This window comes from Hemicordylus capensis, chromosome 15 (assembly GCF_027244095.1).
Source record: "Hemicordylus capensis ecotype Gifberg chromosome 15, rHemCap1.1.pri, whole genome shotgun sequence".
In the NCBI taxonomy this organism is placed as follows: Eukaryota; Metazoa; Chordata; class Lepidosauria; order Squamata; family Cordylidae; genus Hemicordylus; species Hemicordylus capensis.
Genome location: NC_069671.1, coordinates 9,645,859 through 9,658,619, shown reverse-complemented (window position 1 = coordinate 9,658,619; position 12,761 = coordinate 9,645,859). Strand labels below are relative to the sequence as shown.

At 49.6% G+C, this 12,761-nt stretch overlaps 1 protein-coding gene across 6 annotated transcripts in view; it reads left to right on the top strand.

Annotated features, from left to right (window-relative positions):
• Positions 1 to 12,761, top strand: part of ADGRD1 (adhesion G protein-coupled receptor D1) — a 218,311-nt gene that overhangs the window by 133,129 nt on the left and 72,421 nt on the right. For all 6 annotated transcript variants that reach the window (XM_053280100.1, XM_053280102.1, XM_053280099.1 and 3 more), the window contains 2 exons: positions 54 to 157; positions 6,649 to 6,760. In XM_053280100.1, coding sequence (XP_053136075.1) covers positions 54 to 157; positions 6,649 to 6,760 — 216 coding nt within the window. The remainder of the gene's footprint in view (positions 1 to 53; positions 158 to 6,648; positions 6,761 to 12,761) is intronic.

Here is a 12,761-nt window from a genome sequence, read left to right as displayed (position 1 = left end):
TGACGGGTCTAATACAATTAATTAAGCGCAGGCTTTTCCTCCTCATCGCACAGGTAACAAAAGGACACCAGGTGGCGCTGTCCTCCATCAGTTACATCGGCTGCTCCCTGTCCATCTTCTGTTTGACTATCACACTGGTCACGTTTGCTATTCTGTCGTAAGTAATTTTAACTTTTTTGCCCGCTGAGCCAATATCGCCATGGAAATAGGCAGATGTTTAAAAAAAGAAAGAAAGAAAGAATGGATAGGCAGATGTTTTTTTTTTTTTAAAGTTTCATTTCGGTCCAGTGGACTGGATGCTCTCAGGTGTTGAGAGTTTCATAAAAGGTTATTAATTCCTTAAACCTCTTTAATTAGGTTCTGCATATATATTTGCGATGGTTGGTTGGGCTGGGACTAAATTGCTTTAATTTCCTGAAACTGGGAAGCTCTTTAAATAGCAAGTTATTTCCTGGCAATTTATTCTTCATTGGTTTCGCACTGCCTGTTCTCTGGGGAGTTAGGTGGCAGTTCTATGCACACTTTATTAAGCACAGAGGGACTTACTTCTGAGTAAATGTGCATAGGATTTGTGTTGCCACAAAATGGAAACAAAAGAAGAGGGGCTGGAACTCAATTATGTGCTGTTAGAGCTTAGGTGGGAGTGTCATATTTATGACTATATGGGTTTAATGGCTGGCAGCAGAGTCAGGAAGCAGTAGTGCCTGCAGGGGCAGGGAATAGTAGTACCTGCAGGGGCAGGGAATAGTAGTACCTGCAGGGGCAGGGAATAGTAGTACCTGCAGGGGCAGGGAATAGTAGTACCTGCAGGGGCAGGGGATAATAGTTCTTGCTGGGGCAGGGAATTGTAGTTCCTGCAGGGGCAGGGAATAGTAGTTCCTGCAGGGGCAGGGAATTGTAGTTCCTACAGGGGCAGGGAATTGTAGTTCCTGCAGGGGCAGGGAATTGTAGTAGAGCAGCTGGTGAGACCAAAAGCGGGGTGTGTGTGTGTGTGTGTGTGTGTGTGCATGCACTGGAAAAGCCTGAAGATGCTGGACAAAATTATCAAACTATCACCCAGCCTTGCCTTGCCTTGCCTTTCTGGAAGAAAGAAACCAGCTCTTAGTTATGCACTGCTGGATCTTGTGCTGCTGCTGCTGAAACTCATTGTTATCTGGTTTGGAACAGAAGCGTTTGTAGTATGCAAGTGCTCAGATGCAAGTCAAGCATTACCTCCCTGCAGGTACTTCTGTGGGTCAGGATGAAAAACAGTGCTTGTGGTCTGTTTATGAACCGAGCTGAAGGGAATAAGCCTGTCACTCGTTATGGAGCCCCGCTTGTGGTCCCGTGCCAGGGAATCCTCACGGCGGCCCTGGCAACCTAGCAGGCACCACCATGAGCTGGCTCATTCATGAAGCGCTTTGATTTCCTCCAAAGCCTTTCTGGTGCAAAGTCTTCTTGACTGGGGCTTCTCTGTTGATGCTTGACTGGTGCTTCTGTGTGGATTGATGCTTGACTGGTGCTTCTGTGTTGATGCCCGGCTCAGGGCTGAGGCCGCACTGTATTGCCCATAAATTCCTTTAAAACCAAACAACCTCCCCCTCCCCCCCCAAAAAAAATCCCTGTTCAAAAATCTTTGTGAGCAGGTGCGACATTTCTGGCACTCTCTTGGCCCGTCAGCTTGTAATAACCAGGAGATGGTGGAAGGCAGGCCGAATGGGAGAGGCTCTCCGTCGTCTCCCACAGAGGAACCGATGAAGCTGCCTTATGCTGAGTCAGACCCTTGGCCCACCTAGCTCAGTATTGCCTACACTGACTGGCAGCAGCTCTCCAAGGTTTCAGAGAGGACTCTCTCCCAGCCGTCACAAGGAAGCCAGAGACTGAACCTGGGACCTTTGGCATGGAAGCTAGATGCTCTGCCGCTGAGCTACAACTCCATCCCCAGAAGAAGAAGAACATATGGAGCTGCCCTCTACTGAGTCAGACCCTTGGTCCGTCTATCTCAGTATTGTCTGCACTGACTGGCAGCGGCTCTCCAGGGTTTCAGGCTAGAGTCTTTCCCAGCCCTATCTGGAGATGCTGCCAGGGAACGAACCTGGGAGTTTCTACTTAGAAAGCAGATGCGCTACCACTGAGCTACATCCCTGTCCTGCAAGGGGGGTATCATACATCAGACAGTGCTTACATGTAGTCACCCATCCAAATGCAAGCCAGGGCAGACCCTGCTTAGCAAACCAGACCACTCGTGCTCAAGACCGCCACCTTAGATGGCGCAGCGGGGAAATGCTTGCCTAACAAGCAGAAGGTTGCCGGTTCGAAGCCCGGCTGGTACTATATCGGGCAGCAGCAATCTAGGAAGATGCTGGAAGGCATCATCTCATACTGTGCAGGAGGAGGCAATGGGTATCCCCTCCTGTATTCTACCAAAAAGAAAACCACAGGGCTCTGTGGGCGCCAGGAGTCGGAATCGACTCGACGGTGCACTTTCCCTTTTCCCCACAAGACCAGCTCTCCTTTCCACGAAGAGGCACGCAAAGAAGGAAGAGCTTGTCGCGTATGGATGAAGGCAGCTGGCTCCTACAAGGAGCATTTCTTCAGCCTCCCCGGAGCTGGCATCATAATGCGATTTGGGGAGCTAGCGATAAACACCGTATTTCCATATTTATAGAAAACCCACCCATATGTAGATAATAGCACAATGTGGTATTTATGAACTGCCAGCTTTGATATAAATATGGAAATCCTTGGCTGGTTTCTTTACCCTGCTTGCACGGGCTGTGAACTGGCTTAGGGCTCACCGGTTGCCACTGACTTATTCCCAGTTCCTCCCCTGCGGGGGATCAGGCTGGAGGCTGCTAATTGTTGGACTGATTTAGAGCCACTTGCCTCCGAAGGAGATGCATGAACTCCCAATAAGCAGAGAAGGTTACTGTGAGGGAATGAAAATGCATGTGTGTAACATGACAACTCAGCTTCCCCCTCTTTCATTGTTGCTTTTCATTACTAACAACTCCAAGCTTGCCTTTTAGTTCCTATTTCACTCAGTTTGGCGGAAGTGAGACAGGAAACTTACTGGACAGGCGCGTTTGCATAGGACACACTGGAACACAGGAAGCTACCTTACGCCGGCGGGTCAGGCCAATGAGCCGTCTAGCTCAGGATGGTCTACACCAAGGTTTCTCAACTTAGGCCCCCCAGATGTTTTTGGACTACAGCTCCCATAATCCCCAGACACAGTGGCCAATAGCCAGGGATTATGGGAGTTGTAGGCCAACATCTGCAGGAGGGCCAGAGTTGAGCAGCCCTGGTCTACACCAAGGTTTCTCAATGTGTAGGTCCCCAGATGTGATTGGACTTCAGCTCCCATAATCCCCAGCCCCAGTGGCCTTTGGTTGGGAATTATGGGAGCTGAAGTCCAGTTACATCTGGGGACTCACAGGTTGAGAATCCCTGGACACTGACTGGCAGCAGCTTCCCTATGGTTTCAGCCAGGAGTCTCTCCCAGACCTATCTAGAGATGCTTCCAGGGAGAGGGAGGGAGGGAGGGAGAAGTTTATTTGGTCATTGACCAGCAAACTTCCAGGGAGTGAACCTGGGACTTCCTGCATGCAAAGCAGATTTATTGCTTTATTGGACATATTTTTATACTGCCCCAAACCTGGGTCCCCCACAAAGCAGCAGAAGCTCACCTGCCCTGCGTCAGTGCATTGTGGGATTCCCAGGGGCCGGGATGATGCATCCCGACCCCAAAACAGATGCTCTTCTGCTGAGCTATGGTCCTTACCTCTGGACAATTCTGCATGTGTCCCATATTGGAACAGAATCTTTCTGGTTTTTTTCTTTCCCACTTCCTGATTTCGTTGATTCTGTTGGAGATGTGACTTCATAAGCATCAACTCTTAATGCCGGTAATTCCTATGGGCCACCAGGGATGTTTGGAATAGTGGCAGAGAGTAAAGGACTGCCCCTTGGTTCTCTCTTTATCCTTGTATTTCTGGAACACAGGAACTTGGAAGCTGCTTTATATCAATTCAGACCATTGGTCCATCTAGCTTTTTGTCTACACAGACTGGCAGCAGCTTCTCCAAGGCTGCAGGCAGGAGTCTCTCTCAGCCCTCTCTTGGAGTTGCCCTATCTTGGAACTTGGAAACTTCTGCATGCAAACATGCAGGTGCTCTTCCCGGAGCAGCCCCATCCCCTAAGGGGAATATCGTACAGTGTTCACATTTAGTCTCCTATTCAAATGCAAACCAGGGTGGACCCTACTTAGCAGAGAAAAGAGTTCATGCTTGCTACCACAAGACCATCTCTCTTCCGTTCTTCTGATTGGTAGACGGATGCTCTTTGGACACTCCCTTCTTCTTTTGTTCTTTTTGTTCTTTTCTTCTTCCTTCCACCATGAGGTACATAGGAACATAGGAAGCTGCTGTATACCTAGTCAGACCATTGGTCTATCTAGCCCAGTATTGTCTACACAGACTGGCAGCGGCTTCTCCAAGGTTGCAGGCAGGAATCTCTCTCAGCCTTATCTTGGAGAAGCCAGAGAGGGAACTTGAAACCTTCTGCTCTTCCCACAGCGGCTCCATCCGCTGCGGGGAATATCTTAGAGTGCTCACATGTGGTCTCCCATTCAAATGCATCCTCTAGCACAGCATGCAGGCCTTCTATCTAAGTTTGTAACTTCTTCAAAATAAACCTTTCCAAGTTTCAGACTTGAAGCAGTTGTGTCCAGATCTCAGCTCCGTTCTCATCGAACTGAGGTTTCACTGCGAAATAGGGGGTCAATTCAAATCCTCCCCCTACAGAATCCAGAGGCAGCTTTCTTGGCATGTGGATCTGAGTGCGAATGGGGGCAAGAACATCTTTTCTAAGTAGGCTGGACACCAGGAACTACCACTATGCCTGTAGCTAAACACTACCCATCCAAATTCTTAGGTGACATGCAGGGCTGGTTGATATTAAATCCTGGATGACTTCATGAGTGCTAAGAAGCATCTGCTTTGACACTGTGCTGTCCCAATTAAAAAAATTATTCTGGAATCTTGTCTCCAGAGGGCTGGGGCTCATTAGGAGGTGAGCGAGAAAGAAAGATGCTGTCGTTCAGTGTAGAAATGCTGCAAGGGCAGATGTGTGGAATGTAGCAGATCCTTAGCTCAATAGCATGACCACTCTGAAGCCCGCATTTTGAGTTCAGGGCGCATCTATTACGGGACACCGTTGAACGCTGCTTCTCTCTTGGAATTACGGATAGCGTGTTAGTATGCCCACACAGTACTGCTCCTCCTTTGACTTTGTTTAAATGGGTCACGCAACAAAAAGAGACATTGAGGTCATTCACAAAATAAAAAACAGAAGCTGTTCACACGTGTGTGTGTGTGTGTGTGCACGCGCAAAACTGGGCTAAGGAAGCCCAGCCCGGTTTTGCATGCCCGTGTGTACCGCTGGGATTGGGCCCGATCCCAGTGGCACCGTGGCAGCAACTCTCGCAGGGATCCTCCCTCTCAAACGCGGTTAGAAGAGCGAGCACTCTCTGAACCCCATTTTTTCAACTGTCGTCTGGCCGACTGTGGGGCCGCCGGTTGGCTCTGAGGAGGGGAGATACCCATAATGCACCACGCAGGGGCGGATTAGCCTTTTTGCCGCCCATAGGGGTCGAAGGGGAACTTTCCCTCTTTGCCCGGGGCATGGCAGCGGCTGCAGTGAGGGTGGGGGCTGTGGGAGGCACGAGAAGAAAGCCCCCCCCCCATGACTTTTTTTTTAAAAAAAGATGCCTCTGTGTGGCAGCAGCAGTAGGTGTGGGGAGGCGGGGGGGAGAGGAGGGAAGAGCTCCCCTCAACAAACTCTTTACCTTTTACCCAGGGAGGGAGAATGGGATGGGGTGTGGCCAAGGAGTGGAGAATTCCCCCTTTTCCCACGATGGGAGGCCGAGAGCTCCTTCCAGCTGCCCTCTCTCCTTCCAACTGGTAACATCCCAGCCCCCAAGGCCTTCTCATCTCTCTGTCCTCCCTGGTTTCCAAGCCATTTGGTTGGGTGACTACAAGTCGATGCTGCAAGATAATCCCCCTTAGCGGGTGGGGCCGTAGTTTTCCGTGGAAGAGCATCTGCATGGCATGCAGGAGGCCTCAGGTTTACTCCAGGCAAAGAATGGCAAGGCTAGTCCACCCCTTGGTTGCCTGCACCCCGGCCCGGGTGATGTGGCTGCATCTCGTACCCCAGCCCTGCAGGTTGGCAGCTGCAGCCGTGCCCCTGAGCATGGATGCCGCTGGAGACGACGCCCGGTTGTGCACCTGGAACGTGGATGCGACCTGGCTGTAACTTGTGTTGTGCAGCTGGAGATGAGCGCCGGTGGGCAGGCAGGTGGCTTGATTTGGTTGCCAGCCAAGAACAGACCCGGAGGTCTCGAGCAATTCCTAGTGGCGTCTGCTTTTATATCGTTCGCCCCTTTTTCTAGAGAGAAAAGTCCTTGCAGCTTTGTGACAACAGAGCCCTTTAGCGACACTTGGCGCATTGTACAGAAATCAGCTCTTCTGGGGAGATGTATTGGGGAATCTAATCAAACCCAGCATATTTCTGAAAGATAAGGACCCTTGGGAAGCAGATCCCTGGCGAGGGAATTGTGAAGGCCCTGCTTCTCCTGAGAAGAACGCTAACCAGGTTTTCTTTCCACAGCTCGGTCAGCACCATCCGTAACCAGCGCTACCATATCCACGCCAACCTGTCATTTGCCATCTTGGTGGCTCAGATCCTGCTGATCATAAGCTTCCAATTCAATCCTGGAACGGTAAGTTCAGACTGGATGGGAACTGGCAAGGCAACCTGGTTCTTGCCATGGTCCATCACAATATAAGACAAAAGGAACAGGAGGCTCTTATGTTCCCAGGCAAGTTTTATTTGTATAATCAAGTGCAGGAAATTACTTTTAGCAGTGGAATCCCTTTATGCAATATGATGCAGCAGAAATAATGTGATGCAGCCTTATCTTTACTGAACAGTGGGAAGACCTTCAGTTTCAGTGTAGTTATCTCTCTATAAATATTGTGACTGGGTAGTTAATAATAGTAATAGTAATAATAATAAAAACAATAATAGTAGCAGTAGTAGCAGCAGTAATAGTAGTAGTAGTAGCAGCTATTAATAATAATAATAATAATAATAATAATAATAATAATAATAATAATAAACAGCAGCAATTATTATTATTATGCTATTTACACAGTCTATTGGATGTTATTGACTGGATTTGGTACTTTAATTATCATGCCCTTTCCAAGGGTCTAGAATAACTAAAGAAAAATTAAAGATTGATATAATAATAATAATAATAATAATAATAATAATAATAATAATAATAATAATAATAATATTTCCTGTTTACACAGTCAGACAGGTGCTATTGACTGGTTTGTTTCATCCAGACATCGAGTCCTTCCCAAGGACCTGGGATGGCTGAATTTTATCATCAATACTGTTGGTTATTATAGATATCGTCGCAAAATATAGGCTGTTCCCATTATTATTAATAATAATAATAATAATAATAATAATAAAAACATCCAGTAAAAACAACAAAACAAGACGGACAAATTACAACACAAAATACAAAATACTATACAAAACATTAATTTTAAAAAAATCAATTTGAAGAAGCCCGAGTGAGCAGAAATATGCATCCATCAAATATGCACTGAAAAAGATGTTCTGGAATCTTCTCCCCTCTCAGTTGTGAGCCCAACATTCTCAACAGAGAAATATTGGTCCAGTCTTCGGTTTCCGCTGTTTTATTGGCTATTTTACCAATGGGTTATGACACCGTAATTCTCTTGGCATTTGAAAAAGCTTGTGTTCAGCTTGTATTAGTTTCTGCAGCAGTCAGTACAACCAAAACATGACAGATGTGTGTGCTTTTATTTTGGACAGTATGAATCACACAATAGAGTCATACATTAATCATAGGCAAGGCCTCAGGCTGCAATTTTAGTTAATAATTAATACTATTAATAACGATAATTGGGGGACTTCGTCTGAGGATCTCGCAGCGTTTGATGGAACTTGGACCACTTTGTCTCAATTTAGATGACAGAACGATAGAAATGTCAGGCAGGCGAGATCATTCCAAGCAGAGAGCCTGCTTTCATTCTCCTTTTAGGAGAATCTCAGAATTACTTCCGTGTTGTGGGGAAGCAGCAACAGACTACAGATCATTGCTTACGCCTGTCACTGTCATGCTGTGGCAACCACACAACCGTGTTTAGGAACACAGGAACATAGGAAGCTGCCTCAGACCTTTGGAAGAGAGGTCTGTCTTGCAGGAGAGGTCCATGGAGGAGAGGTCTCTCAACGGCTACTAGTCAGAGGTCTATCAGCCACCTCCAGCCTCAGAGGCAGGATGCTTCTGAGTACCAGTTGCAGGGGAGTAACAGCAGGAGAGAGGGCATAAACTCACCTCTTGCCTGTGGCTTCCAGTGGCATCTGGTGGGCCACTGTGTGAAACAGGATGCTGGACTAGATGGGCTTTCTTGGGCCTCATCCAGCAAGGCTGTTCTTATGTTCTTCTGTCCTTGGTACACTTAGCTCAGTATTGTTAGCACTGACTGGCAGCAGCTCTCCTGGGTTTCAGGCAGGCGTCTTGCTCAGCCCTACTTGGAGATACTGCCTGGAATTGAACCTGGGATCTCCCGCTTGCAAAGCAGATGCTCTGCCACTGAGCTACATTCATTCCTATCCCCATCCGAACCCCTTATACAGAATACATGCCGGATTTTACTGGCAGTCAAGCAAAACCTGGTGACGTTTAGAGATGTTTCATCTTTCTGGTCTGATAACAAGGAAATTAAACAAAAGGTCAGCCCTGAACTGCCAAGCCAGATTTGCTCTCTGCATGTGTGCCGTGGTGCAGATCGGGAATGAGTGTTTCGTTGCCCCCTACCCCCACCCCAGAGGCCCATTGGGGCAAATACTGAGCCACATCCCTGCAAGAGGCAGCTGAGGTACAGGGTGGTTTTAGCAGAGAAATTAAAAAAAAACTCGGAGAGAATAAGGCTGAGCTGGGAAGATACAATCGGGGAAAGAAAATGCCAGGCAGGAAACCATACAAGGAGAGAATCCTCAATAAATCAGCAAGACAGCCTGTAACTCTGGAGAGGCAGCCAAAGCCGGAGGGAAATAAAATGAGTATTGGGAGCAAGATAGAGAATTGGTGGGGGAAACGATGTCTTATTGTCATGGTCACATTTCGGTGTGTGTGTACAGAAAAAGAGAGAAAGAAAGAGAGAGAAAGCCGTGGTCTTCACTATTTTCCAAGCGGGGGCCACTTGGGCAAGAGACCTTCCATGTGAGAACTATTTCCCACTGTGCTGACCTCCGCACAGGACTGTGCTTTTCTCAGAGCTGGGTTGTCCATTTAAGAGAGATGGGGGAGCCAACTCTTAAGAACTCTATGGGGAGAGTGCTGGGAAGGGCTACACTTCCCAGCACTCTGTGCATGCCTTCCAAGATGGCACAGCAGGGGCTCAAGAGGGCTCTGATTCCCTTGAAGGAGCCACCACCACCACTGGGCAAAGCACAGCACGACATGGTGGAAATGGTCATCGCCATGGTGCCAGGGGGTTGGTGGAGAGGGGGAGGCAGAGAGAGAGAGAGAGAGAGAGAGAGAGAGAGAGAGAGAGAGAGAGAAGACAAGCTCTGTTTGCTCAGAATCTGATGGATCTAGGGGGCTTTTTTTAGGGCTGGAGGTCTCAGTTGGGGGCTGCTGCTCCCACAAAGGAAGGTGTACATGTGTCAGAGGAGCACCTCCCGAGGGTGATGAGGTCAGATATTTTCTGGTGGTCCCAAGATCCACCCACTGCTCCAGCAATGCCACCATCCCCGTGTTCACCACCCAAAAAGATTAGAGGTAATGCCAACGAATTCTTGACTTGCATGCCTCCACACCTTCCAGGATTGTTGGAGGGAGGCGGGTCTGAAGATGCCTTGCCTGAGATGTCATAGAATCCATGAGCTGCCAACTCCCAGGGCACATCCTCAGGACTCCGTACATGTCTGACCTGAGTGGCCTCGTGGACTTGTGCTGCGGAAGATGGATTGGCTCCCTCCTCAGCCAAACTCTCTCCTTTACATACATTTGGTTCTTCACTTGAAGGGTATCAGGGGGCAGACAAGCTTCGCTGAACAGGAACAGCTGTAGGTTTGGACTGAAAAGGAAGGGCCGGCATTTCTCACATCTCTTGTACCCCAGACCACCCCCACAGCATTTGTTAGTGAAGCTTTTCAAGGAGGAAAAGGAGAGTGCTTCAAGGCGGCAGAAACCACCTCTGCAGCAACCTGCCAGCAATAAACAACCCGAACTTGTGCAGCAGAACAAGGCGGTGCTTTGGAGTTAGGCTACCTGTACACTCACTGAATTGTAGCTTGCTCTGTGCAGCTCTGAACCTCCGGTGCAGAAGAACACTGAAACTGTTCTCATGGGCCTGGCTGCCTGTGAGAACTGCTAGGATCCATGCAGCCCACGACAGCCCCATGGCGCCAAACCCAGCACTGAAGCCCAGTTCTTAGCCAAAGTTAAAGATGCAAATGAAGGTCTCGCTGACACAGAGATGGGCGCCTAGAGTGCCTATCCCTTGGGGGAATCCTAACCCTAACCCTAACCCCTGCTTACTAGGCAAAGAGGCACCTTTTTAATGTGGCGATTCTCTTTATTTAGCAGGGAGAGAGCAACTGGTCCTATCTACCCCAGCACAGTACTTCCAATGGCTGTTGCTGGTGTGTCTATATTGTGGTTTCTTTTTAGATTGTGAGCCCTTTCGGGGCAGGGAGCCATCTTACTTTGTTATTATTTCTCTTTGTAAACTGCTTTGGAAACATTTGTTGAAAAGCAGTATATAAATTGTTGTGGTGGTTGAATATTTGGAGACCAGGATAGCGAGTCCTGGCCTCTATTGCTCCACGCTGTTCCTGGCAGCTCGGGTCATGTGGCTTGTGCACATCATGGCCAAGAGCGGTCCTCTGGGGGAAGGTAGGTTGAACCCTTTCTCCCCCCGCACCTGCTTGCCTGGCTGTGCGTGTGCTCGTGTGAATAGCTCCACCCTCTCTTTATTTGCTCAGATCTAGAGTCCTAAGGAGGTCTGTGTATAACCAGGAGATCCACTTCTCTTGAGCTTACATTTCCAGTTGAGAACTGCTGTTCAAGACAGTATAAGAAAGTCCTGTGTATTAGCATCCAAAAGGAGTCGCCGTGCTTTCCTTCCTGCAACCCTCAACCCTTGGGGGCTCGGAAGTTCAGGGTAGCTCAATGATCTCCACATTCGTGGGGCGGGGGGGGGGATCACCACCAGGTTATATGAGCCATGTCATGTCCCTGGATTTGGTGCTTTTGGCTCAGAAATATGAATCTCGGCAGCCCGTAATGCTCGCCTCCCATGTGAGGTGAGCATTATAGACGTGAACAGTCTTCTCTGGTGTGCCTTTGAATCCAAGCTAAATAAGAGCTTAAGCCCTCCTTCTCTGGGAAGTCTTATTCCTAGAGCCTCGACACATGGAAATTTGGGGCTAGGCAGAAGCCCAGCCCCGGCTAGGGCACTGGTAGGGCCCATGAGCAGAGCCTCTGTTGGGCTCTGCAAACCTCATGTGCACACGATCACGGCAGTGGCCTGGGCGGTGCATGGAAGTCCACCTGGGGATCAGGGGACACCTCCCTCTGTGCACTGCACGAGGGATGTGCACAGAACTGGTTCGGAGGCCCTTAATGGGCCTACAAACTGATTCAAACGACCAGTGGTTCAACTGGTTCGAAGGCAGGGGGCTTGACTTTAAGGGTGAGGGAAGGTGCACTTGCCTCTCCCTCTGCTTTCCCCCCACCGGCGCTCCATTGCAAACCGGTCCGGCAGGGCAGCAGTGTACCTCCCTGCCGCCCCGTCCGCTCCTCAGACGAGAAGCAAGCAGAAGTACCTGGAGCCCATGCGCACATCTGGCACATTTGCATAAGCAAGTGCAACATGCACGCACATATCCCCGACATGCACAAACGTGCCAGGTATTTCTGCTTACTTCTGGTCCAAGGAACGGAGTGGGTGGCAGGGAGGTACGCCCGCCAGACCGGTTTGCAATGGAGCGCCAGTGGGGGGGAAGTGGAGGGAGGGGTAAATGCACCCTCCGCCACCCTTAAAGTCAACCCCCCTGCCTTCAAACTTCCCTTGCCCAGTTCTGTGCACATCCCTACACTGCACTGCCAGGAGAAAGGCTAAACCTCACAATGTCACAACTGCACTGTGATTGGTCATACAGGGGCAGGAGGTGGGGGTGAGCCCCATTGATGCCAGTACAAACCGGCAACCATAGAGAGGGCTGTGTAGAGTGGCATGTTCCCTGCTGTCGGCCCCAGTAGCTGCAGCTCTCTCTGGAAAACATGGCGGAAGACTGCCAAATCCTCAAGACAGTGTGGGAAGTGGACACATGATCACCAAACCCAGGCTCCAGTAACCTTTGAGGCTCTTCTCACAATCAAGTGAGAAGAGCCAAATTGGGTTTTCTGGGAGAGCAGGCTAAGCCCGCTCTCCCCGCAGACGATCAGTAAGCCCTCCCTGGGTGGCCGCAGCAGCCACCCACACAACTGCCGGCTCCATCACGGAGCCAGCGGGGGCTTGGGAGTTCGGGGGCCATGTGGTTCCCGGAGGTTCCAGCATGCCCCATGGGTGTGCAGAGCATGCTGGAGAGACCCTCGAGCCGGGAGGCTGCTTTTAGCCTCCCGGCTGGGGGTCTACTTGTGTGTTGCTGTGGCGTGGAGCCGT